This window comes from Caloenas nicobarica, chromosome 18, assembly GCF_036013445.1.
Source record: "Caloenas nicobarica isolate bCalNic1 chromosome 18, bCalNic1.hap1, whole genome shotgun sequence".
Classification (NCBI taxonomy): Eukaryota; Metazoa; Chordata; class Aves; order Columbiformes; family Columbidae; genus Caloenas; species Caloenas nicobarica.
In genome coordinates, this window is record NC_088262.1 from 5,946,761 (window position 1) to 5,974,256 (window position 27,496).

At 40.4% G+C, this 27,496-nt stretch overlaps 2 protein-coding genes across 6 annotated transcripts in view; one reads left to right on the forward strand and one right to left on the reverse strand.

Moving 5' to 3' along the window:
- MBTD1 (mbt domain containing 1) overlaps positions 1-14,747 on the reverse strand; it is a 29,393-nt gene extending 14,646 nt beyond the window's left edge. For 2 of the 4 annotated variants that reach the window (XM_065647872.1, XM_065647875.1), the window contains exons 1-5: positions 14,513-14,747; positions 6,855-7,056; positions 5,605-5,744; positions 4,633-4,747; positions 4,455-4,537 (exon numbers count right to left, since the gene is read on the reverse strand). In XM_065647872.1, the coding sequence (XP_065503944.1) occupies positions 4,455-4,537; positions 4,633-4,747; positions 5,605-5,744; positions 6,855-7,056; positions 14,513-14,533 (561 nt within the window). In that variant the 5' untranslated portion in view covers positions 14,534-14,747. Of the gene's footprint in view, positions 1-4,454; positions 4,538-4,632; positions 4,748-5,604; positions 5,745-6,854; positions 7,057-11,874; positions 12,064-14,512 lie in introns of all 4 variants that reach the window. The other 2 variants (XM_065647874.1, XM_065647873.1) reach the window with 2 other exon arrangements.
- Positions 14,748-15,212: 465 nt separating this feature from the next.
- UTP18 (UTP18 small subunit processome component) lies at positions 15,213-26,954 on the forward strand. Of its 2 annotated transcripts, none has more exons than XM_065648053.1 (14): positions 15,213-15,579; positions 15,743-15,867; positions 15,974-16,069; positions 16,709-16,788; positions 17,016-17,101; positions 17,712-17,837; positions 18,718-18,892; positions 19,235-19,335; positions 20,156-20,246; positions 20,568-20,691; positions 21,529-21,703; positions 22,354-22,496; positions 22,983-23,039; positions 25,770-26,954. In XM_065648053.1, the coding sequence occupies exons 1-13, from the start codon at positions 15,235-15,237 to the stop codon at positions 23,005-23,007; spliced, it is 1,692 nt and encodes a 563-aa protein (XP_065504125.1). In that variant the 5' UTR covers positions 15,213-15,234; the 3' UTR covers positions 23,008-23,039; positions 25,770-26,954. The 2 variants fall into 2 exon arrangements, with proteins under 2 accessions (XP_065504125.1, XP_065504124.1); XM_065648052.1 differs by lacking the exon at positions 25,770-26,954 and adding an exon at positions 23,706-25,346.
- The last annotated feature ends 542 nt before the right edge of the window (positions 26,955-27,496 follow it).

Genomic DNA, 27,496 nt, shown 5'->3' on the forward strand with positions numbered 1-27,496 from the left:
ACTTCACAGAATTTCAGCTGAGAGCCGCAAGTGAAGAAAGTTGGGTTCATGCTGAATGACTGGAAATCATGACACTGGGATTTTGCTGGCAATCGGCAATAGCCAGCTAGCAGCACTAAACGCGAAAACTTTTCTTAATGAGGGATACCCTTCACTAATAGAAATATTTGAGTCTAGGCATGCAAAACTTAAAATTAGTTTTAACTATTGAAGGAAAAATAAGTTACTGCAAGTATGCCAGTTTCTTATTCTTGAAGCCTGGTCTCTTCAGTTCTGCTATGTCCCATCTACACCAGTCTAGACTGCAGAGCTCTTTTCTGCCATCTCGCAGACAGAGAGAAAAAAGCAACTTGAAAGATGACGGCTTGTTTTCACACACAAAATATGCACATACAGCTTCTTAATCAAGTCTTATTACATATTCACTCTCATCTCTAAATTGCTATGTGTAGCTTTTTGAATTGAACTGGGGAAATAAACTTTTCAAAGTGCTTATTTTAGTAAATCTTGTTGCCTTGTATAGAGATAGAGATGAGGCCAACCAATAAAAAACAGCAGTGCTGAATAATTTCATAATCCAGCTGCACTTAATTGAAATATATTTTACTGCCTGCTCATCTATTCAGTTGATTCAGACAGAAAAGTATATTGAAACACTTCACTTCACACGGACTGGTAATGGAAATGTCACACTTTTATTTCTAGAGTGTGGATTGGTATAGAGGAAAATAGCAGAAAGTTAAATTTGTCCTTGTCTGTGAAAATATTGGTTCTGCTAGTTCTCCTACACCAATCCATATGGCTCACCCTTTAGAAGAAGGAAGCCATCCTGTGTAGCATCGCTATTGAAATGCCAGATAACATTACTGCCCTGAAGTGATGGTTTACAGTATACCTGCTATACTGCACCAGCATTTTGTTTTGGTTTTTTCTCTCCACTCATTATGAACATTCTTAAGGGAGGAAGACCGGATAAACCAGGGCTATAACAGCCACCTTCCTTCATCTGTCCTCTGTCTTCATCCGATTAATCAATCAACATTTGCACAGCACTTTGACAAACTCAAAGCACTATGTAAGAGTCAAATCTTATTAATCTGCTGGCTGGAAGGGTAACTCTGAAGTCTGGATTGGCATAGTGCGAACTAGCAGAACCATAATTTACAGGTAAGAACAAATTTACCTTTCAGACTCTTGACGAAGAGATCCACTTTGTGTCACTCCCAAACAAGATCTGGTTCATCACTTCCTGCTCCAGGAGATGACCTGGGAGGGTTTCCCTGGGAGCAGCAGCTGCCTCCTCTGCAAGGGAAGGTGCCATCAGGAAGGTCCCGTTTGAGACGAGTACCTCAAGGCTCAGCATCCCCCCACTCGCTGAACAAAGATCTCAGGGGTTAAACAACTGGCTTCTAAAGGTTTTGGATGGCACTGACATTGCCATTAAAATCCTGGTTCAAGTTTCAAGTCTGAAATCATGGCAGAGTCGTGCTACCGATTCCCAAAGCGTAAGGATGCTGTGCTGAGACCTTGTGTGTGAACGGTACCCCCACAAAAGGTGATGCCAGAGAAGACAATGTGCAAAGGGGTTTGAAATGACAAGTTTGAAACAAAGCACTGCCACCTGGTGTAAAATCCTGGAAATCCTCCCTTAGAGCAAACTATTTATTTAAATAACAGAAGAAACCAGGAGAATATTTCAGCTCAGAATAAAATTAAACTGGAAGAAAGACTGAAAAATTTAACTTCAGAAAACGTGCATCTCACTAGCAACAGAGTGGAAAATAATAATTACTATTAACTGTGCATAAAGTTGCACGTTAAGTAGTACTGACAAACGACTCAAAGTATCGTATTTGCTTTCACTTCTAGGAACGGTTTGAGCTACAAAAAGCAAATACAGAAAAAACCAAAAACCATCTAGAAGAAAATGAAACCGGAATGCAGGTTAGCAATGAGCATATTACATGTCATTAAGCTATAAAACAAATGTTAAAAACATTAAATTTAGAGCTCTCCTCCTTGCATCAGCTACCACTGTGTGTCTGATTAACGCAATTCGACAAAAAAAGAAAAAGCTGCAAGGAGCACAAACTGTAATTCTGGCTTTGCCACAGACTTCCTACATGACAAAAAGCAAAACAGCTTCTCTACCACATGTTCTGAACTGAAAACGGCCGTAGTTGCACTATTGCTAGTGATTATCTTCAGTGTTACTCAACACTGAAGTCTGGAATGAAAGTAACAGGGAAGTACAAAAGCCACATTAAAGGCATCAAAAGACTTTGAAATTAATTCTTCTCATACAGAGAAAGACATAAGAGAGAACTTCAAGATGTAAATGTTTTAATTCTAAAACGTTACTCTTTTAAATTGAAGAGGAAATAACTCCCCAGACAAGAAACCAAACCAAACAACCGACCCTGATCTGGGAAAATTACATTAGACCTGAAATACTGAAGTATGTCAGGGTATTAAAAAAAATTAATCACTAAGCCAAATCCCACAACTTATAATTCCCTTAAATTTAGTTTAATATTGATCCCAATGTTCCCTATCAAATATCCATACACATACACCCAGTATAACCAGATACACATCTAGAAACAAATTTAAGGATAGATATATCATGATTTTACTGTCAATTCAACACTTGCGTTTTGAATCGAATAAGTTTTATATATTCAGTCTCACAGACACACACACAACATGCATGGAATCCATAATATGGATGGTAAACAAAGTAATGCAAAGTTTTATGAATCAAAGCAATATAGTACACAGAAAAAATAGCAATAATCTCTCTAGACAGACAAAAAGAGTTTCTTGTAATTATCAAAGGAGAGTGGGAGAGAGAGATAAGGATCTAACAAGAGATTACTAATGCATTTTCGGATTTCAGATTCCGACTGGTGTAAATAATATAATTTTCAAATAATTACAGTAAAACCAAATGCAAGTCATGTCCTTGTAATACGAACGTCCACCAAAGAAGTAGAAATTTCCAAAGGAGATTGCAGGAGTTGCACTTTGCTTGTATGAAAAATGAAAATAGGGACCAAAAAAACAAACCAAAAAAACCATTCAGGCTTAGCAGCACCGTTGCCATGTAGCTTGTGAAAATTTTCAAGGTAAAATATGAACACAGTATCGTATCTGCTCACTTAATGAATGAAGCAGCAAGAAAAGGAGACACAACTCCTTTCAGAGAATGTTGTAGCATAATTTACAGGTGACCGAACTATTGCAGCTGTACCCTAATTAAAGATGCCGTACATTGTGAAGCATTTCTTGTTGTAACAGGACAGCCCACATTATCAAACAGAACCTTTTGATATGGACTTATGAAATTACTTACTACAGCATGGACATAAGCGTGAAAGCAAAGTGCAAACATGCTTGCTTAAGCACGTGGAATTTGATACAAATGCACCAAACTATCTGATGGAAGGCTCTGCTCTGGGCAGCCCCCGAGCATAAAGGGCGCTATTCACAAAGTGCCAACTGCCCAGAGCCCTCAGCTCCGAGGGATTTATGAACTGACAGGTCTCAGCACGAATTCCTGAAGTGGACAGAAAAATACGTCTCTCTTCTCCCTTATGGACAACTTCCATAAAACAAAATGTTTTGATAGCAATTTTCATCAGATCGTTTTGAGCAAAATAAAACTTTCGTAAGATGGAACACTTCAACTTCCAAAATGAAAAGAAAAATGCTGAGAAAACACTTCCTGTCAAAGTTTTTACTTAAGAAATTACTGATAATACTTTAAACAAGATCTAGTAGTTGGAATTTAACACATACATTAAAGACAGATGCTGCTAAATATTTTCCTCATCTCCTAATTACATTCTGTAAAGACCGAGGACTTTGTTTGGAATTTTTGTAACGCTAATACAAAGAAAACCAACCTCTTTGATTTCAGATTTATAAAAAGCCTTCATTTTCAACACCACCTGGCAGCATGATTGACAGTGAGAATCTGACTAAAAACTAAGAAAAAAGAAATCCCAGATCCAAATATGTAACCAAAAGATCAGTTTGACATAGCAGAGCAAAAGCCTGACTCCATCTAAAAAGCCTTTTGAAACTTTTTCTAATACTGCATGACCTGGTTGGCTTGATCCTTTGCAGCATATTTGATGGATTTTGTGCCTTGAATTCGAGAAAAATAACTTAACAGATGTTTAAGAGTCCTCCTCTTACTTTCTAGTTTGCTTATGAGGGCATGTATGATGACAGTAACTGGCAGTGTTCAGGATGGTTTTAAAGGACAGATAAAAACAAATATATGTCCAAAAAGAAGTCATATTAACACAGGTTTACAACATAAGTTTCATAGTCCAAGGTTACAAAACATATTTGCATAGGAATGTTTTGCAAAAATGAATTGAAGAATTACCATGGACTCTCTCACCCACACACAAAAGGACAGCACGTTATTAAAAAATACGTACGTGTTTAAAGCAGGTAACAGGAGCTGCTGTAAAGCTATTGCTATTGATGTAGTTACCCCAGCTGAAGCCTTCCACAGGGACAGCTGCAAAGAGAAAGGTATTTTGTTTAGGAAGCTGCTAATGAGCCACAAATCTTATATTACCAAGGATTTATTTCAGCCAGTTTACACGTCATTACCTGCTTTAGTCTTTGCCTGGTTTTGTAAAGTTGCTTGGTACTGAGCGTATGCTGCTAATTTAGCCACTAAGGGCTGTTTTTGTAGAACTTTAGCCTTCTTTGTTGGAGGTTTACCCTAAAACAAAAAAAAGCTAAATAAATAAAGTCTTTCCAAACATCCACTGGGAAATTTCCATAGGTGTAGTGTATCTCTGGTACATTTAACTAAAATTAGAACGACACAGAATGGAAGTTGACTAAGTATCACAAAACTACACATAATATTAAATAAATTTAAAAACCAGTAGCAAAGAATGTCCAAAAGATGACTTTTGTACTAGTATTCCAACTTGAACAGCACTATAGATTCATTGCTGTTTACCTGAAAAATAGATATCTGTTAAAAGGAAGAACTTTTAGTCTAATTTATACCAATGCAATTTCTTGGCATTTGTTGCAGTGAATTTGAGATAGGACATAACACTTCCTGACATTTCTATCTCTTTTCTTGAATGTTACAAATATACCTTAGTGATTGTTTGATTAATATTTTAAGTGAACAGACCACAACTCATTTTGGAAATCTGTACAGTTAAGAAAACCCTCAAAACCAAAACACAACAATAGTAAATAAACCTTTACACCCTCTAAAGCCAGAAAGTATCTTGGGTATGAGATGCATGGAATTTCAAGTCACTACATATGTAGACTGTCCTTTTCCTTGCAGAAGAGTCTCTGCAGCAGAAATGAAATAAGGAGCCACTATTGTCTGGAATTTGCTCTGCTGAACAAAGTAATTTGTTCAAGACTGATGCAGTTTTGAGTTTTGGCTTACCAAAAAAAAGAAAAAACACACCAAAAAAAACCCCAATCACTCGTGAAAATTTTAACATGTTAAGAAACTTGACTTATCTTAAAACACCATGCAAGTTTTACAAATGTACATGTTTTACACAGACTATAGTAAGTATAGAAAGAAAATGGTGTCTGTACCGCTACCTGAAGTCTGGCCAGAATGCTGGCCTTCTTGGAGTTCGATGAGTAGCTTCTAGAGCACGACACACTGCAAAAGCGTTTTGTTTTAGAGTAAAAAGCGTCACGGACACCAACCATTCCACACATCTCGCACGTAGCTAGTCAGAGAGAAAAAGCCAAGTGTCAAGAGTGTAATCAAGACCTCGGTAAAAATCCAGAACAAAGATGACAAAAGGAAGGTCCTGTAGGTGGCACCACCAAACAGTTGCTTAGAGTTTGAAGAGACTTGCACAGAAAAATAACATAACACTACAAGTGTCAGTGAAACACTAAGAACCTCAAGTTCATGGGTGAAAAAGTGCCTTTTTCTACTCTCTATTAATTTTACTGGTGGTAGAAGTGAATGACCCAGCTAAATCTGTTAAAGCCGATTTTTGTTTTCATGGTTCTCAAGGAAACATCTGCTTTGAACTGGGGTCTGCCAATCTTGGTATCCTCTAAATATTTAAACACTTCCAAGCTGAAATAAAATCAGAACTCTTTTTTGAATCATAAAATAGTATCCCCAAAGTACTCTATGCCACCAATATTCTGTTCTAGCCGGAATCATATGCTTCAGAGGCAATAGCATCACCCACAGGGTTGTTTCGTGATGAATAAGAGTTTGTGACCAACTTATGCCAATGAGACAATGCCAAGACTCTACCCAGAGAGAGCTCTACTAATCACTAATGATTTTGGCTAAAATATTTTTTCCCTGATGATAAAAGCACTTTTCCTTTTTTTTAAATTTTTTTTTCCAGTGTTCTCCAGCTCAGAGCTAGTGGGTGGTGAACAGGTACACACTAACAGCAGCAATGAACTTTTCTAGTGTAGGAAGAAATTTATTTGAATATATTGTATATGTAACATAAAGGGTAGAGAGAATATATGCCCAAGCGTAGAGAGAACACATTGACATTCTCCTCAAATAATAAAGGCAATGTACATGAGAACATACACATGCACATATAAACACCACATACTTGATGGGAGGGCAGATATTCCCATGCTATTTCTCTCCTGACAGCAGGATTCAAAATTTACCTTATTTCAGTTTAGCAAAAACCAAAACCATTTTCCTGCCCAAAACCAAACCAACCCAAACCCTTCAGCTGTTTTGGTCCATTTTCAATCAGGACCAACATGTGGGATTGGACCCTCACAACTCACAGCACGGGCTGAAAAACAAATATCAAGCTCTTTGTACCCATGCACTACATACTTACCCATGCCAGACTTGCCATCTGGATAAGTATAGACCTGTCCATTATTCTTTATGATTGGGAGACTGGACGGCAAAGGAGAAACCTCCTCTTCACTCTCTTCTGAACTGGAGCTGCTGCTCGTGTCCTCACTACAACTATCATAACCGTCAAACATCCCGAATGAATCGCGTCTTTTCCTTTCTGCTCGTGAAGTATGTTCTGTCTAAAAATTAAAAAAACAACCAACCAACAAAAACCTCAAAGAATAGCAGAGCATTCTGAATGCAAATATTTCAAAGTCAAGTTTCAAAAGCTTCAAAAGTCAAAGTCAGCCTTCAAAAGTAGATGTATTAACCAACTGCTCTATCAGGACAGATATATGAGCCACATATTGCCAATTAACTTAATATTAGTAGAGTCAAAACAAGCCCATTTTTGGTATTGTGATATACAGGAATAAAAATCTCACGATCCACTGCGAATACACAGTAGCAGTCCATACATTTCCTTTTCTTGGTATCTTCAGAGTTCATTAATCCTGATGTGCTGAATAATGACAGGCACACAGATCTTACATGCAAATGAGCACAATCCAGATGGCTGCAGCCAACTTCACTAGAATTCATTCATTTGAGAAAGCTGGGCAGAGAAAAGGCAGTTCAACCAAGAGGGTACTATTCCCTAGGAACAGAAACGAGAGCGGATCTCTGCTCTCACTGCCCTGTGGGGTTAGCGATACATCAGCTTCCCCGTGATTCACTTTCTCACGTGTGGCACAGGAACACCTCTCTACCTCACAGGGATATTCTGAGGATTAATACATTAACAATTATGAAGAGCTCAGTTACTATGGCAATAGGGTCTGTATAAATGCTAAAAGATAGAAAGGTGACTAATTTGCCACTGTCATATACAAAAACTTGTTATATAACAGAGTTCTTCCTATAACCAGAAAATCTGAGGTCAAAAAACCCCATACAATTTTGAAGAACACACAGTTAAGCCATTTCCAAATACATTAAAGTATAAACAATAGATTAACTTTTTTCTGATGCACATCCAATACATGCATTTTAATACAGTGAGTTTTCACTTCATAAACATCTTACACAGCTCTACTGAAACAAGGCTACTACTATGTGAGCTGACCTCGTTAAGCTAAAAACAAAAAAAATTTCAAAGTATTTTCATTATCCTTAACAGTATCCACTAAGTTTGAGCGGAAATAAGAGATGAAGAGAAGACAAAGAAAAATTCTACAATGGAAGCACAAGTTAGGAGAATGAAGTACAGCCAAGAAAAAAGAATACTAAGAAAACCTTTACCTCTACTTCCTCTTCCAAGAGATAATTTTATTTTTGAAGTCATTGCAGATAGAAAAATAACAGCATGTGATCGGACTTTGCCGTCTTAAATTGCATTCGGATTCATAGCTTTAAGATTTCACAGTAATTCCCCAAATCCCTTTCCTAGAGAGTATATGCCTGAACATCTTTATTGTTGGATCTCATCCGAGCCTTTTTCTGCAGTGCTATCCCTTTATTATAATATCCTCTATTCTCCTCTGCAATCTGACTAAATCCTATTATGGAAGGATATCCTTATAGTTAAAAGGGAAAACTGACTTCCACACTGACCCAATCCTAGAATTCAATAAAAAAATAATAATAATAAAGAAAAAAATGAATGCAACCCACACAAACAAAAACCAGTAAGCGCAAAAGGTTATGCAATAAGGTGAACGAATTTAAAGCACTTAAAGCAGCTTTGAAACAAAAAGCGAGTGTAATGTCAATTACGCACACGTTCCTCAGGGAACAATTCAAAATTATGTTAAAACCAATCAAAGCCTAGGATGGGGCATAACCTGACATCTCCTTGAAGGAACTGGCATCTGCCAGAAGTAGCTGGGCTAACAGTCACAGTCATTAACCACTGAGCGACGGCAGAACCAAAGCTCGTCCTGACCTGCCCTGGGAACACCTCTCACCTGGACACTACTACTGATGCTATTGGCCAACAAGACTCAAGATCAGTTATTTCTGTGTGCACGTGTGTGTAGGTTAAGGCAGAAGTTGAGCACAACGTTGCCATGGATACAGTGTTCTGCGAACAGTGCCAGTAATTTACAGCTCAGAACATGAAGACTCATCATCTTCCTTGAGATTTCACAAACTCCTCAATGCCTCACAATATTTAACTTTCTCTGACCACAGCTTCAGGTAAGGAATCAAAAGCCAGACCATATTCCCAATGGTAATGCCAGAACACCTTGATACCTTTTATTGTTATGGGTGGATACTAGTGGTGTCCCAGAGTGCGTGGGCAGGATCTTCCTCATTCACTCATCCTCCATCAATCACCTGATCTGGTTTCACTAAGAGATTAGGGCCGCATCCCACAAAAAGGAGAACTTGAACCCATTAGCTGCAGCACAAGGTAGTGTCAGAACATCCCTCTTCTATTCCAGCCTGGAGACCTCGGGCCCCACAGGGCAGTTCTGCTCTGCCCAGCACTTTGCTGGCTGAGATGTGAAATGCTGGAGTGGCTCAAAAGGACGAGAAGCGCAGGCCGGTCCCAGCGCCTCCGGGAGAGCAGCTCTCCAGCCAGCTCTGCCCCACGGCGAGGGGAGGACAGAAGAACCGGGGGGCTGCAAGGGGGATGAAGGACCAGCCGCACCAAGGGAAGTCAGAGCACTGTGTGTGGTTGCAACCTTGATTACGGCAACAGCACAGTTGGCTCGTTCGGTTGGTTCTTCTTTTGCATCACATACATTTAGAACCTCAATATTATTGCCAAGCCCTCTTTGCCAAAATATCCACAGATGAGAAAGAAAATGTTTTCACTTTACGGAAAATTGGGCCCTCCGCTAAGAAAATCATCCGTCAGCATCACATGGGTTCCTAAATAGCAATGACCAAGTTTGTCGAGTTTAACTACACTGTCAAAACAAGTCTCGTATATCACCTTTCCATTTACTTTATATTGGCCCAAATTGTCCAAGCTATGAGCAATTCAAAACAGCAGCTTTGCTTGTTATTTTAAAATAATACCATAGTTGTTTTATAAAACATTTTTATCCAACTTTTTGCCAGAAGATAACCATGTCTGCCAGATAATTTATGTAGGACATTCTTAATGTTAATTTTCAGCTGTTATCTGGATTATAATTCTGAGCAAATTACTCAAAATATCTTTTGTGAGACTCAGAAAAGATACAGTTTTGCAACAACAACAACAAAAGAAGTATTTTGTGTGCAGAAGTAGGTGGAAGTTAGGGAAGAAGATGTGCCAGTACCTATGCTGGAATTTTGCTAGAGCAGATCAAGACATTTCTATTTTGATAATAAAAACCCCTAAGGTTCTTTTTAACCCATGCTGAGAGACGGCATTTATAGAAACAAGCGAACATGTGGAATCTCTGACAACCCTTCCTGCAGAAGTCAGAGGTCCAATTTTTTTGAAAATCCTAACATCTGAAACAGAAAGCTGGGGTAGAACTCTGAACTCAAAGGTCAAAAATGGCACCCTGACAAAAAGGACAACTCCATCACTAGTACAGAGTCTGCTCATGCATTAAACAGTAGCAATGAAAACGCATAAGAACAAGACAAACTTTCAGGCATACCGGCTAAGGCTTATTTTCCTAATGAGATTACTGGTTCCTCAACAGGAAAGATTTTTAGACAGAGCCACACAAAATCCAGCATAAGCGGGACTGGCAAATAAGCCTGTACGACTATTTGCTTGGGGGTTCTCTCGCATACTTTTCTTTATTGAAGGGATGGGTGGAGAAAGGAACTCCCAAGAACTGCTTTCTTATTCTGCCCAACTTCACATTTTCCTGTTCTTCCTCTCCTCCCTGTGAATACTTGGCAACAATGTATTTTTGAGAAATACTCTTACTTAACCATTACACAGGGCAAATGGTACAGTAAAAGAATATAGTTAAGGAAACTGGTTTCCCTAAAAGGAGGATGGCAAATCTATACAAATATGAAAAATAGCTAGTTTCTCACTCAATTAACATATAGTCTTACATATATAGATATACACAGTTGAATTTGGTCACCACATTACAGCATACATTCTCTGAGCATAACAACTACTCTTTCTGCATAAAAAATTGGTCACAAAGGGCAAACAATGCATGGCCAAAACACAAAATAAAACCACTTAATATTAATTAGACATCGAATACTTACTCAGGAAATTGCTTTAGTGTCTTGATGAAGACTAGGCTCAATTATTGGCAAAATGTACATGAAAGTGTTTTGAAGGCGAAAGCTTGCTACAAAAAATACCCCATTATTAAGTAACCAAACTCCTTCCCCCCAGGTGCATCCTAGTCAAAGGTGGATGACCCGCAACAGTCACAGAAAGGTTTCAAACCGCTCAAAATTGTTGTTGTTACTACCGATCAATTTGGTGTTCAGAAAAGCAGCAATTTGGAGCTTTGAGTACAAGAGCTGTAGCTTAACAAAGGCACCTATACAAGAGGCATCACTTTCTATATTCAGATCTAACCCCCAGAAATGTGACAGAAGTTCAGACAGATGGTATCTGAGGCCAAGGTCAACAATGAGGTCACCAGAAACTTTGATTGTGATAAGACACATTCACTTTAATCACATATCCTTAACAGATCGTGCACTTCTCGTCGTACATTTCCACGGTGGTATTAAATTTGATGCACAGCTTTTGTTTTGAAAAGTTCAATAATGTTTCATGCTACAAGCTTAGTTTTAGCTCTGGATGTTGGTATTAAGGACTATGGAACTAATTTATTGCAACTCTTCTGAATGTAAGCTGGCCAAAATAATTTAGTGTAGTAATACGAGCTTGCCCCCCGTGGAACTGAAGTCTAATTGTGCCTCACAGCACGACAAAAAAAGAAAATTCAAACATGGTATCAATTTAAAGAAAACATACTTTAAGCTTTCATTAAAAACAAACAAACAAACCAACCCCAAAGCTAAACATCTTGGGATTCCTGGAAATCATAACCAACCAAACTTACTTTTTTATATAAGCAACTCACCTCTATCTGGAAATGTGCCTTCCACTCTTATTATAAGTAAAATCTCTGCTGGAAAATTACAGAAATGTTTTTTCCTGTCTCTTCATTTGCTATGTATGACAGCATTTTGTCTGAAGCCAGTTTCTGCTGTTTGCCAATGGTTTTGTCCATAGCCTCTTCCCCAGGGGTTTTCACACAAGAGGGGAGACTCTTTCATAAAAAAATATATCAAATTAGCAGACAATTTTGGAGGGGGGTTGTGATGATTAATACGTGAAATATCTGAGTTTTGAGAAAACTGAAAATCTGTTACAAACTCAGTTATGTTTCTACAAAGCCCTTCTAGGAATATCTGGAAGAGGCAAATACTTCACTTTAAACACTGTGTTACCATTAAAAAAAGGAAAAAAAAAAATCAATTTAAATGTAAAGAACACCCCCAAAAACACCACCAACCCCAAACCGAAGTCTTCAACAGCTGAATTCATTCCATGTGCTCAGAGCCAGATTCAGCAAAATATCACGCATGCCCCGATTGTACCAACTTACCTGAGAAATGAAGGTATGCAGTAGCAGTTTGCAGAAGGTATCAAAAGCCTTGCAAAATTAAATCAAATTTTAGATGGTAAGAGAAATGAAAGCCAATCAGAGGGAACTTTTGTACATGGTATCTTTACTGCCACAGTCACCTCGCTCTCTAGGGAACAGCAATGAAGAGAATTCTTCCTTTCAGTCTACAATCCTTTTGCACATGCACAAGGCTACACACTCTAGAACAACACGTAAACTGCTCTTGTGGCATACACAATAACTTCCACATAGGAGAGTGTATAACAGAAGCAATGAGTAAAGACTACTAAGTTTGATTGCTTTTTTTAAAGGAACATATTGGTTTAGTTTGCATGTAATGTTCCAGATTAGACTCTCATAGCCTTCCTATCCCACTCCCTACAAGTCAAAATCAGACTTATAAATGAATACGGCAAACAAGTAAATGCAGGTCCTTAAACCTGCAAAATAATCTTAATTTAAAATACAGAAAACTGCCCTACAGCTGTCGGTTTTAATTGGTTTTAGATGTGAAAAATAACAACAGCTGCCACACCCACATCTTAAATCGTTATTTTAAAATTAATTACTTTTTCACATGCAGCAGTTTCTACCACAATCAGCATATGCTTTGTATGCTTTTATTAAGATATTTTTTTTAAAGTCACACTGGACAGAAATCCCTACACTTCAAAACATTTCCAGCAACAACCTGAAAGTGAAACTAGTTTCACAGGTTTACTGCTCCTCACGTTAAGAACAAAGTCAAAATATGAACAGCCATAAAAACTATATAGAGGGAACAACTAGATGCAAAGAATCCTGAACTTTTGAAGTGTTAATATTAAAGAACACTCTATAGCACTTAAAATGAGCACGACTGGAAAACTAAACCTTAAGGCTTTAACTACAAGAGGAAGTTGCTGAAAAACCAGCATTTCTGTGGACCACTAAGAGAAGCGTGTCCAAGTGTGCTTGGATTGCTAAGTATGAGAAAATCTAAAACTTTTTACTACCTGTCCTGGTTTAGAGTTGGGAGTTAATTTTCTTCTTAGTAGCTGGTATAGTGCTCTGGTTTGGATTTAGCCTGAGTGCTGAAAACACACTGATGTTTTAGCTGTTGCTCAGTAGTACCGCGGCTAAATCAACGACTTTTCAGCTTCCCATGCTGTGCCAGCGAGGAGCTTCACAAGGAGCCAAGAGGGGACTTGGCCAGGACAGGGGACTCAAGCTGGCCAAAGGGATTTTCCATTCCATGTGCCATCATGCTCAGTATAGAAACTGGGGGCAGTTGGCTGAGGGGGCGATGCCTGCTGGGCACCCATCAGCAGGTGGTGAGCAATGGCACTGTGCATCACTTGTTTTGTATACTCTTCATTCATCATTACTACTATTGCTACCTTCCCTTTCTGTCCTATTCAACTGATTTTATCTCAACCCACGAGTTTCACTTTTGTTTGTTTGTTTTGTTCCCCGATTCTCTCCTCTATCCCGCTGCGGGGGAGGAGAGGGGCGAGCGGTTGTGTGGCCTTTGGCTGCCTGCCGGCTGAAACCACAACACTCCCCATCCCGGCAGGAAGAAGAAGGGGAGGAAGGAACCCTCCCCGCCCCCCCGATCCATCCCAGCCCCAGCGGGCCGGGGCGGGGGGAGCGCAGCCCCCGGCCGGGATCACAACAAAGGGGGAACCGCCGCTCCACGTGCCCGCAGCTCCTGCGGGGGTGACAGGGGGTCACCCACCCACCCGCGGCTCCCCCCGCACCTCCCCAGCCCCGGGGTCGGGGGGGGGGGGCCTCCGCTCCCCTCAATAAACTTTCCGCGCCCGCGCTCCGCAGAACGGCGGCCTCGCTCCGCACCCCGCGGGGGCCCGCACGGCGCAGCCGCCCCGCCCCGGGCTGGCAGCCCCTTCCCTCCCGCAGAGCCGCCCCCGCTCCCCCAAAAAGCCGGAGGGTGCCGGGGCTGCTCCCCTCCCGCACAGCCCCGGCCGCCCCCGGCACACGCACCGAGCGGGGTCGCTCAGCCCCGCAACCCCGCCGCTCCCCTCAGGCGCTCGCCCCCTCAGCGGGGCAGCCCCCGGCGCGGCTACCGCCTCCCCCCGGCTGCGGTACTCACCAGGTCCTTTGTGTTTTCCATCAGGCCCTCATGGGCAGGAGACGCCCGCTTGCCTCTGCCCCCTCCCCTCGGCTCGGCCCCCTCCGCCTGCCGCCTCCCCCTGCGAGGGGCCGGGCCCGGCGGGGCAGGAGGCGGCCTGGAAAGTTCAGCCTCTCACTCAGCCGGAGAAAGAAACCCAACTCTCTGCGCCGGAACATCAACAACATTAACATAACACCCGTGCGCAGGCGCGGCGCCCGGCCCACCGCGCGCCCTCATTGGGCTCCCAGCTGTTTGGGGCTTCCTCGCTCGCCGTACCCCCTCTGGGAGAAACCATTCGGAAAAGAGGGGGTTCAGCGGCAGAGCGGAGGCTGGGGGATAAGAACAGCCCCGCCGCGGGTTGTTTTGCCTTTCGCTGGATGGCGAAACGGGAGGAGCGGCTTCTGGGCCGCCGGGGAGGGGCAGTTGTTGTCATCCGGGGCGCGGGACCCCCCTGAGAGCGCAATGGAGCGGCCCGGCCGTGGGACGCGTCACGTGGAACACGGGGTGGGGGAGCGAGAGGAAGGCAAAGAAAGGAGGGCACGTGACAGCGTCTTGAGGGCGGGGACCTGTCTGGATCACGTGGGCTGAGGAGGGGCAGGGGCGTGAGCCTATCACGCCCGGGGGGGGCGGGGCAAGGGAGGGTATCACGTGGCCAGCACGCACGTGTTCCGGTTCCGGCGGCGGCGGCCCGGTGGGGAGCGATGGGGGTCGTGGCGGAGGCGCCTCGGATGGGCCCGGCAGCGGCCGGAGCGACGCCGAAGAAGAAAACGAAGAAAATAACGAAGAAAATAACGAAGAAAACAACGAAGAAAATAACGAAGAAAACTATGAAGCAAATAACGAAGAAAACTATGAAGCAGCTCCAGCCGCGGGCGGAGGCGGCGGCGGCTCAGCAGGCGGCGGAGGAGTCGGCCCGGCGCGCCCGGCACCTCAGCGCCCTGTCCCGCCCGTCGGGTCCGGAGCGGGAGCTGGAGGAGCTGGTGTTCGGGGACAGCCTCAACGTGGAGGAGGACGAGCTGCTGCAGCGCCTGGCCGGCCCCCAGCGGGTAGGGCTGGGCCCCGCGGCCGGTCTTGGGCCCGGGGAGCGCGGGGGGCGGCGGGTCCTGCGGCCCCGGGCAGGGGCTGGGAGGGGGTTCGGCTCCCGGTCCCCGTCGCTGTGTCTGTCGTCTGCCCGTAACTGGGCTAAACGGGCTGTTTGGTTGTTTTCAGCGTGAGGCTGCAGAGAGAAGTCTGCGGAGAGACTCCAGCGATTCGGAAGTAGAAAATGAAGCAAAAGGTGAATTGCTACCTAAAAAACCAGCCTGGGTGGATGAAGATGATGAAGCTGAGGAAAAGTAAGTTCAAGTTTGCCCGTGGGAATTATGTGTCACGCTCAAGAGTGACCGTTAAGTGGCTTCAGTTGGAATGATGCTCATGTTCTGTGTGTTTTTTCCCCTCTAGTGTTGATATGACCCATAAGTATAGGAAAGATTTCATGAAAAGTGATGCTGAGAAGGTACTTACTAAGAAAAAGCTAAAAAGACGACTTGAAGAACAGTGAGTTTCATTAATGTTTTTGTGGCTAACTTTATTAAGATACATTTATGTGACATTCAAAGTCACCTTTTACCTACTGCATTGATTTGTCCTGCTTAAATCTAGTGCTTCTTGCAATACTCACAGTATTTTTAAATCCAAGATAATATCAAGAATAGTAAATAAAATATGCATTAGCATTGCATAGGCTAATTTGTTTAATACCTGGTTTAGTAAACGTGCGCAAATTTCTATTCTAGGGTGTTATGCCAGAAAATTTTTATAGTGATATCTTGCTTTGTAAATAGGATGATAAGAAGATAGTAGCTAAGTATGGTATATAAGAATGAACTCAAATATGAATGTAGTTAGATAGTAAAGCAGAACTTCAGATGTGTTTGTGTATTAGCAGGTGTTGCTCCTAAGAACAGGGCTTTGATGTTTGGTATCAATTTTGCTTTAGATTTACATTCAGGAGATCGGCAAAACACAGAAAGCTCAGTAAAACTTTAAAAAACTTGCATAGTGTTCTAACAACAAGTAATCTTGCGAAATGGTAACTTTGGCTTGTAAGTACTTAATGCATAGAAGGCAACTACTTTCTCAATAAAGATGATGTTTCTCTTTTCTCCTCTTCCCCCCTCACCCTTCTCTCACTAGGTTTCAGCAAGCTATGGGAGGAGTTCCTGCCTGGGCTGATTTAGAAAACAGGAAGAAATCCAAAGGGCCTGCAAGTGATGGTAAATGATCCCATTACTATTCAAGTAAATGTTTCTATCTTTCCCTATTCAGCTCCTTATAATGATTTTTTATGTTTTCTCATTTCAGTACTGTGATAACATGCTGGATAAGTCACTTTATTCCTTCTTTCAGTGTGCTTTGATTTAATTTTTTTCCCTAAATTTGTGGTGTTTGATGTGTGAGTGTTTGTGTAATTAGTATTTTCAATATGCTTTGTTTTAATTAGGTGAGAGTGATGAAGATAATGATCTGCTGTGCAGGACTGGCAACTTTATATCGAACTCAGAGTCCCTGCCAAGAGGTATTCTGAAGGTAAGGGCAAACCTTATCTTTCCACCTCAGTTTGACCTGTATGCACGCTGTGACCTCTTTGCTATTTGGGCAGTAAAATCATATGAATTTCTTCTTTGTTTCTGTAACTGGAAACTCTAGAGAGTAAACAGTTGGACAAATTGGGTAGTTCACCTCTTGAAAGCATGAAACAATAAATTGAGATGTATGGTTTGACATAAGAATTATATTCTCTGAAGTAGCATCTTGTAGGATTTTAATTTCTGGGAAGGGTGGAATTTTCCCATAACTTTGAGGCTGCTGAAATGGTCTTTGAGAAGTGACAGCCTTAAATGAGAGTTTTACACTGTCTCTTCTACAGGTATTTCAGGTGAGTCAGAATGCAACTGGTTTTACACAGACTTAATTTTGAAGTCAGTAGCAAGGCTGGCTGGCTTATCTTATGTGTGCACTGCTGCATTGAAGCAACTTACTGTGTGTATGTTCTGTTTATGTCATGCTGTCTGAAAGTTCAGCAGAGGGTTTGAGATCTTGGTCTTGTTGGATAAAGAGCAATTAAATTGGCTGTTCATCAGCATAAGCAAAAATGTGCCAATTGTGTTGTTTTTAAACTGCTTGATCTGTGTTCCAGATGAGCACCTGCTTACCTGCCAATCAGGAACGTTTTGCTAATGGAAAGCTGGTGACTGTGCAGTTTCATCCATCTGCTCAAGTAGTGATGACTGCTGGGCATGATCGATCCGTGTCACTCTTTCAGGTGAAGAATTTCAATCTATGCTATGTAAATGGCCACTAATATGGAATCTTTTTTTTATTAATATACCTGATATATACCTGGAAATATACCTGAAATATACACCTGGAATGACAGACTTTCCTCTCTTCCTGTGCACACGGGGGTTGTAATGTCTGTGGTTACAGTGGAACTTGCTTGGTTAAAGGCATCTTGTTGGAAGAAATTTCCATCTGACTTCGTACCAACCCCTTACAGAGCGTAGGCAAACTTAGTTGTATCAGAGTTTTGAGTTGAAGTTCTGTTCTTAAAAATATTTGGTTTTAAGGTTTGCAGTGACGAGGACTAATGAGATATTTTTTCCTTAAGTTCTTTGTAAAGCCCGTAGTGTGAAGAGCTGTCCACTTTCATTTAACACTGTAATGTTGCTGAGAAATAATTTTGAGGGTGGAGAGACTGTACTGCAGCAGGAGCTGCTCATTGTGGGACACTCCTGCCCTGCTCCTCTGAAAACTAAAGATCATAACTGTATTTACGAACTTTCAACATGGCCCAGCACCAGTGAAATAGTCAAAGACACAAGTCGGATTTGATATTCCCACAGGGGTGCAGGAAAGAAGAATGCAAAGCCAATGTTTCTGTTCAGAAAAGCACAATAGAGTGATTATTTGAACAGAGCATGGACGAGATGGGGAAGGGGTGTCAAGTAGATCTGGGAGGGCTGGGAGTGCCTGATGTACAGGGTGAGGAGCCAAGATCTGGGTTGTTTGTGGACTGGGAAGAGAGGAAGACATTAATGCTTCAAACTAGTGTTCCTCTTAAAGTCTCTTGACTGGTTGATATGACTTTTCTATCTAAAGGTATTTGGCATGTTCCTTAATATGATAATTTTTTTTTTTTTAAGGTTGATGGTATAAGGAATCCAAAAATACAGAGCATCTATTTAGAGAGTTTTCCAATCTATAAGGCTTGTTTCAGTGTTGATGGAGAACAAGTTATAGCCACTGGTACCCACCATAAAATGTTCTTTGTGTATGACATGATGAGTGGAAGTATCATTCCTATAGAGAAAGTAAGAGGTATGTTTTATAGTGCTTTAAGTGTCTGGACATAGTTGAAGCTGTCCTCGATAAGGATGGCATATGAATTTGCTTTAAAAGGAAGTGCAGTAAATTGGTGGTGGTAGTATTTTTAACTTGTTTTCAGGGGTATTTACTCAAGTACCTTTAACTTTATTCTGTCTAAACTATTGAAAATTAAATTGTCACACATAAACAAGGTTGAGTTGTAGCTTTACTGTGACTGAGCATTATAGAAATGAAAAGCTGAAGTGGAGTCAGGTCTTATTCATCGTACCTCTGAGTGTTAAGGAAAATAATAAATTATGCCAACTCGAAGTTCTTAATCTCTTTTATTTAAAGGTGTGGAGGAAAGATTTCTCAAAAACTTTGAAGTCTCTCCGGATGGATCATTTATGCTACTCACTGGAACTTCAGGTTACCTCCACTTGTTGTCAATGAAGGTAGTTTCTCTTCATGCTTCATTTAGCTTCAGTTTCTTGGTATCTTTTTCCTTTTGAATCTGCTTGCTTATATTTAATCTGAAAAAAAAAATCTAGCTTTCAGCTGAAACAAAGTATGAGGCATACTGTGACAGCATTCAAAAATGACCTGCTGAATCATCTAACTGGAGCTTTAGAAAATTATTTTGGGCTATCAGAGAATTTTTTTCTTGACTATACGGTTCTCTTTGGAACTGGTGGAGCTAAGGCCGGAGTTTTGTGGGTTTTTAATCTGTCACTGGAAAAAGTCATATCTCAATGTTGTATTTCAGCTGATTGCACGAACACACTGTGCTGGCGGAAGGAATGGCCTCAGAGTGGAAATGGGCATCCGAGGGCAGGAGAATTACAGGGCTGCTTTTTTAGGAGCAGCGCTAGCGCGTGCTGGTGTACCGTGTTCATGAATCATGCCATCTACTGTGATTCATAATGCATACAGAATTTTTTCAGTTAAATTTTTAAATGCCATATGATGGCAGCTGGATCTGTTTTAAACTTTTACTAGCAAAAAATACTTTTTAAGGGAAGTTCAGTTCTGTTATATAATGAAGACCCTTTGGTGAGGGAGCAAATGAGTGTTGAGTGAACTACCTGTAGCTGTGCGATAATAAATTGGTCGTGGACTTGTGCCCTGGTCTGTAGGCACTGAAAAGGTTGATGCAGTTCTTTTAATGTCGGTGTAGCTAACTTTGGATTTTTGTGGGACAGGAGAACGGAAACAAATTTTCCTACAGATTTTTTGGCAGAATTATTGTCACCATTGTTGTTCTTCATCCTATAGACAAAGGAACTGATTAGCACTATGAAGGTAAACGGAAGATGCACTGCGTCTGCCTTCACTCCAGACAGCAGTAAAATATATAGCTATTCAAGTAAGTATTCTCTCTAACAGCACTAATCGTAGTTCTGCTTAAATTGTGTAAGTTTTTATAAACCTTTTATAGTTTTACAAAGATAATTAAAGGACTCTTGTGCCAGTATCTGGCCTAAAAATACAACCAAGTGATCAGTCGTTAAAGAATGCAGTTAACTCTTTTAGTATGCCTTTTTTAAAAAAAAAAGAATTAAATACTCTATATTTTGTAGTTGTAAATGAGCTAATGGTTGTAATTTAATGGCATTTATTTTACCAAAATAGACAATATGTTCGGTATATATGGTTTCTGTAATCTTCTACTTTATTCTGCAACCAGAGGAAGGTGAAGTTTTCATCTGGGATGTGAGAAGCAGAAAGTGTCTACACAAATTTGAAGATGAGGGTTCTTTGGAAGGAAAGTGCATTGCTGTTTCAAAAAATAACCAGTATGTGGCATGTGGGTAAGTGACTTGGATTTGGCAACTTCTTCCTATCTCATTTTGGAGCTCTTCAAGTAAACTTATTGGTGGCTGGTGAGAGTGTGGGAACATGGAATAAGTTTGGTTTAATAAGGTTAGAGTAGAGGCAAATAGATTAATAGACTGGTTTGAGATAGTATTTAATGTGTTCTATGTACATCTGAAATACTATAACGCACTTAATATCTGTATCACTTCTAGTGTATTACTGTTGCCATATATGGGTTTAGCAGTTAATTTTGGGATCATACTGACTGAAATCATGAACTCTGTAGGACAAATATCAATTCAGAGTCTTCCCCCTTTCCTAGTTATCTTTCCAACACTCCTGCAAGATAGCAGGTTAGTGTTGGAAAAGATGCCTCAGCTTAAAGCCACGAGCTTGGAAGTGTTTCTTAAGTATACTTACCGAGATGCAATTTCAGCTTGCGTATCAATTCCTTTAAAAGAGACTAGCAAGCTCTGAAGTGCAGTATGCATTTTCTTAGCCCACTATAGAAGAGGATTTTCAAGTGGACTTAGTATAAAAAAAAATGAAAAAGAACTTGCAATTATTTTAGAATGTTTTGATACCAAGCTCTCGTTGCTTTCAATTCATGCTGTGTAAGAGATGGGCTTCTCCAGGCTCTTCACAGTTAAATGCATCTGTTTGTAATAATGATAATAAGGTCTCCACTAAATACTGTTATAAGCTCCAAACAAAATATTGCTACAAACTCCAGTAAGTAACTGGAAATCACATTGAATGATGAGTGTAGATAACAAGGTAATATGTATATAAATGCTACTGCTTGGTATAATCTTTAATTTCTTCTTTAGTTCAGCTTCCGGAGTTGTAAATTTATATACTACTGATGTCTGTCTCAAAGAGAACCGTCCTAAACCAGTTAAAGCCATAATGAACCTTGTTACATCTGCTACATGCGTGACCTTCAATCCCACCACGGAAATTTTGGCGGTGGCTTCTCGTGAAGCTGATGAGGCTGTCAAACTGGTATGTTCAGGTTCTTCAGTGCAAGGGGGTTTTTGTATCTTGATCAAAACTGTTCCTGGTGACATAATATAACTGGTCTTGAGCAGGTATGTGTACTGCAGAACTTGCTAGACTGAGCAGATCAGGACATGTACAAGATACTGTACATTTTTAAGGAAATAATATTTTTTCTTCAGGGAAGTTGTTCTGAAGATAACGTCTTATGGTCCAGGTTTTTTTTTTGTTTTTCCCTTTTAAAAATGCCCTTATTTCAGTGCTGTAAATATACCTCAGCAACAAATCTGAATTTTCAGCTGGTAACTGTAATGGTCTTACTATGTGGTGTTTTTCCCAGCTCATTAAAAATTTTGCCAGCCTTGTCAAAATTCTGCCCAACAGCAGAACTGTTGAATTAATATGAGGGTGTGGAAGCCTATATTTACTTACTTATATGTAATTGCTTAAAAATTAATGAGTTGCAATAACTGGCTTCATAGTGTACTCCCTGTACCTCGTTTCTCTGGTAGAACTACTGTAATAGAGTGGTGTAGGATACGAATATAACTGAACATTTAAAATTAACGTGGACCTTCAATTTTAAATTTGTAGTGTAAATTGAATTTTAGTGGCTTTTTCCTAACGGTTATAACTAATCACCTATTTCTCATCAGGTACACATTCCTTCATATACTGTATTCTCAAACTTCCCGGTGTTCAGAAGAAAGCAGATTTATCTTGCTCAATCTATGGACTTTTCTCCCAGAAGTGGTTTTTTCTCTGTAGCAAATAACAAAGGCAAAGCTTTGTTATTTAGGTACGTACCAAGTAAGGTTCGTTAATTCCAGATAACCTGTTTACGTTCTGTAAGATGGGGCAGATTTTTTTTCCTCTGGTGTGGCAAGGGTAAGAAGTGGTAATCACTCAGACAGGAATGTTTCTTTTTTTAAACTAAGTAACTTTATGTGATACTTGAAAAGCTTTGTATTTTTACTGTGAGATTTTAATGATTTATATAGTCCAACAGGGAGAATTTATAAAAAGACTCCTAAACAAGTCTGTAAAAAAGGGGATAAATCTTGTGATTTGGCCTTTATTTGAATTTGAACTGCATATTCTAATGGCACTTGAAGTAAATCTGGCACATGGGTGATTGCTGTCTTTTGCCACAGCTGTGTTTCAGATGAGCCAAGAATACTCAAAGTGACACTGCTGAATCATTGTTACTTCTTTGTGTTGTTCACTCAACAGGTTACTGAGAAGTTTTTAATTCGTCTCAACTTTTTTTTTGAATTTTCTTTAGGCTGAAACATTATTCAGATTTTTAAAAGACACAGGAGAAGATGGACCAGTTACTGAGGTAAAAGTTGCACCAGAACTGTTGACAACGTTATCTTGTGGAACGTTACTTTCCTTTTGCTACCTCCGCCACTTTATAGATGGCAACAAGTTCCTCATACTGTGTTATCTGAAGCTGTTCTGCCTGGATCACTCTTGCAGTCGGCTCCACGTGATGGGCAAGAGTCAGAATTGTCTTGTCAGTCTCAGCTTTTCTAACAATACTCTTACAGGGAGTTGGTAGTCCAACTAAATTCTGTTCAGTCCTGTTGACAGCAGTTTTAGAAATCGAAATATATTTAAATCAGACTCGTAGGCAGTGTTGTTAAAAGCAGCTGTAGGCTGGCAGATACTTGGCTTGATCCCGGTGTGGGTCACGTAAGTGAGCCCACACGAATCTGCATCATTTCAAATTTAGATTACATAAATTACTGAAGTTTGAAGTGTAGCTTGTGCGCAAATATGATTTTGTTGTGCACTTCAACCTCTTATTGGGAAGCTGGAAAGACCTGTAGCCTTGGCAATAATACAGTACTTCTGTTTGACCAAAAAATGTGAATGATTGGAAGCTAAACTCATTCAGACTGGAAGCAGGTACATCCTCTGTGCGTTAAGCTTGCATAAAATTTTGTGATGGCTAAATGTTTGCAAAATACTAACACAAATTTCTTTACCGATCTCTCCCCAGGTGTTGTAACCTACAAGTACGCTGACAAAATTGAACAAGTATTTTATATGCAAGTTCAAAAATATTAATATCTGTATTTTTAAAATATTGTTCCTCAATAAATGTACCTGATAAGTTTCCAGACAAGTTGTTTCAACTCTTTCCAAAGTTTTGTGTAAACACATGACTAACTAGATTTTAATGGTTGGCATTCAAGTTGATGTCTTCTGGAAATGCTTAAATGTCTTTATTACAAGCGTACGAAGCAGTGCTGAAACAGAAAACATTACTTTTGTGTAAACTGTAAGCTCTGCTCCGTGTGTTTAGCTCGAGCTTTTCTGTCAGCCAGATTAATTTGAGGCTGGGTTGGAAACAGCATTTTCCTGACTGGAGGAGCAAAGTGACCTGAAACCCTGGTGATGTGGGTGGTGCAGTTGAGCCCGGCTTAACGGGCCGGGTGCAGCTTAAAGAGCCTGAACTGAAAAGTGAGAAACGCCACCCGCAGTTGTGCTTCCTGCCTCCTGCGTGTCACAAACAACTGTGTAATGTGGTTTTAATTCTTAAAGGAAGGCCCCATTCTTATCTTTCTTTGAAAGTGAAGTATCTTGAGTGTCACTTCATACTTTATTTTTAAATCAACTGTGCAATTCTCGTACCATTAGGGTCACTGAGCAAGGACCATGTTACAGCTGTTGTTGCTGGTTCTTCATCTCTTGCCAAATATCTCACCTCTGATCACTTTGTTCCTCAACTGGCCACCTCTTTCTAAATGAACAAAAAGTCGACTAGGAATCTGCTACAATAAAACCCCTGCTTTGAGAATAAATTGTGGCTAATACCTCTGTCCACATGAGGGAGCTTTTTGGGCAGGAACATCAAGAGCCAAGGTGCTCCAGTAACCAGTAGTGAAGTCATTAAGCCTTCAGTGAAAGTGGCATTACAAAAAAGGTGCTCTGAGCACGAGAAAATGCTAATTCTAGAACCCTGTCAAAAATTTTAAATATACGAGCCTATTGTTAAATTATTATAATATCGTTTTAATAAAATAGAATACTGTGTTTTCTGATGCGATGGGTTTTTAAAATGGCTTTGCCAGTTATTCTTTGTAAAATGAGAACTTGATTTCACAAATTGGAGGAAAAAGCAGAATGTGCTCTGGGGGTGTTAAATTGACTTCAGTGTTTAACCTTATTGCAGCGCTAAACCTAAAATAGAGGCCCTACTATGGAAGAGTAAAATTAACTCATAAGCACACTTTATTAAGGTGCTTGCTGCAGGATTCTTCTCTAATGAACAAATCTGGCTGGGACTGAGTTGTTCATTGAATTTCACAAATCTAGATGCTGAAACTGGTTCATGACTTCACTAGAGGGCAGCACTTAATCATGTATTATATTTGGAGGCTGGCGTGCTTCAGTTTATTGTGTGACTGCTGCTGACGGGTGAGACTTTGGTTGTGGTTATTGACACAATCTGGATGACGTGAAGTATCACAAGAAGCTGAGATTTACTGGTGTGTCTGGGCATATTTATTTGCCATGGGATGATTACATTAAATGTCCGTATCACTGCACTCATTCTGAAAAACTGAGCTCTTTGTCAGTTTGCCATGTGTTAAGAGTACTTAAGCTTCTGACCTATTTAAAACCTCTTTGTGTTTAATTCCTTTTTTCCAAGCATGGCTTTTTTTTCTGGCATTGCGAAGCTGAAGTTCTTTTAATGAATTATTTCTCTGCTTTTCCTCTCCTTCTATTCTCCTTGGCAAAATAAATTTTATTGATGTAGCCCATTAAATATTTATCACCGCAGCCTTTCCCCTTCAGGCTGTGATCTTGTCCAATTTTGCAAGCTAAAGAGAATGAGTCTGGTTAGTGCTTAGAAAGGAAAGCTCCAAGAAAAAAAAAACGTGGCTAGATATTAAAGTAACACTGGTTATTTGGAAGATTATTGGGTTTGCTACTACATCTGCCTTGAATCTGCTGTTTGACCCTGCTCCTCTTTGAGAGCTGTTTATGGTGCAAGCAGTTTAGCAAATTCTTAATGAACTGAATGATTTTTTTTTTTTTTCTCCCATTTCTCATTCAGTATCCGGGATTGCTACTCTCAAAATTATTTGGAAACTTACAGCTCTGTGAATCTCTTGCATGTTGAACTGTTTCAGCCGCTACATGATTTTTCCGAATGCTGATCACACCTTGGAAAGAAGCTGCTTTCTCACCCAAAGACGTTTCTCAAAGTATTTGAAGGCTTCTAGTGATCCTCTAAATCCCTTTTTATGCTCTGATTTGTAAGATCTAGGGGGAAGATACAGAGCTTTTCTGGAGGGTGTCTGAAATGAGTCTGTCCAGGATAAAATCCTCAGTTCCTGCTGCCCGTACCCCCAGGAGCCGGCTGGGATCGCGAGCACCGTCCCTCCCTCCTGCGCTGAATTCTACTGCATTTGTGTTGCGTTTCCTTTGGTACAACCAGCAGCAGCGATGTGCTGGGCACAAAATGGCACATTACTGGCACTGTTTGGATTGATTGTCTTAAAAACTGGAGACCAATGATTGCTTGTTCCGGAACAAAACGTCTCTTGGGTGCTCCGATGTTTTTGTCCCATGTTTGTGTCACAGTGCGATGGCAATACAGTCTAATCTGGTTTGGGACACTTCCATTGAGGCAGTCTGCAGCTGTGGGTTTTCTTCCAATGATTAAAACTGTGCAAGTTATACATCTTATTAAACTACTGTGAGACTCCTTAGCCTGAATGAAATCTTACAAGCTGATCAGACACTTCGAAATGGCTGCAATATGATTTGGTTTTCATAATAGGTAGTGCAAAATGTGCCTGAGATCTCAGGCTTCATAGTGTTATATTTTGCACAGAAGGTTGCCTGCTGAATGAGACTTCCATTTTGGATGTGCAATATCAAATGTTTTATTATACTTAAACAGATGGGAGGAAGAGTTAAAGCCGAGGGGAATTTGGAAACGTGATGCAGGAGCCTTTGCTCATCATTGCTACCCATTGCTGTTCTGCCTTGTCAGAAGATCAGGGATCTCTATTTATCATGGGTTTAGCATGTATTCTATTGTGTTTTCCGTCATTTTTTACTGAATTGAGATTGACTTAAGAAATTAAAGCCTAGCAAGATGTTTTTAACAGATATACATGGCTAGGAACTGCAGGGAGTTAAACTTCAATTTAGGATCTTTGAAGACCCATCTATTTTATGAAGACTGAGTAACTTCTGCTGCAGTGTAGTGTTTAGGTAAAGGTCTGTATCATATGCCAAAATAAACACATTTAAACCTAAGTGTTCTTTATTCCTCTTTAATCTTTGTTTTAAGCTTTGGATGCAGATTTCTAAGTTGTTGGGAGAGAAAATGTGGTTTGAGTTCTTACAATTCGAATGTAATTGTTCAAAAACTTGTGTAGTCACTCAGAAGCTCAGCATCCTGCTGTTCATGAAATTGTTTCAGCTACCTGGTGAAGAACTATTAGCGTTGATTTACTGTGAGAAACTGCATTAAGAATGAAATAATTAAGCCATGGGTGTTGTGGTGGGGTTGATTTGTTTGGGGTTTTTTTGTTCGGGGTTTTTTTGTTGGCTATGGTCAGGGCCACGTACAAGTAACTACCTTTACTACAAACTTACATAAATATCCTGCTATCTGTATAGCTAATAGTGCTTGAGCTACTTTTCCACTGTGAATTTTGTCTGAGGTCCTAAACACTTTGTGTGACCATCTGTTTTTGCTCTGTATATGAGACGTTAAATGAAGCCTTTAAGGGAGATGCAATAAACTCACCCTCTCCCAATCTCTAA

Bases quoted from the DNA above. Each gene is read 5' to 3' on its own strand.
- UTP18 (XM_065648053.1), top strand. From the start codon at position 15,235: ATGGGGGTCGTGGCGGAGGCGCCTCGGATGGGCCCGGCAGCGGCCGGA. The intron at 16,070-16,708 runs GTGAGTTTCATT...TTCTCTCACTAG, and splicing joins AAAAGACGACTTGAAGAACA to GTTTCAGCAAGCTATGGGAG. The intron at 22,497-22,982 runs GTACGTACCAAG...AATTTTCTTTAG, and splicing joins GGCAAAGCTTTGTTATTTAG to GCTGAAACATTATTCAGATT.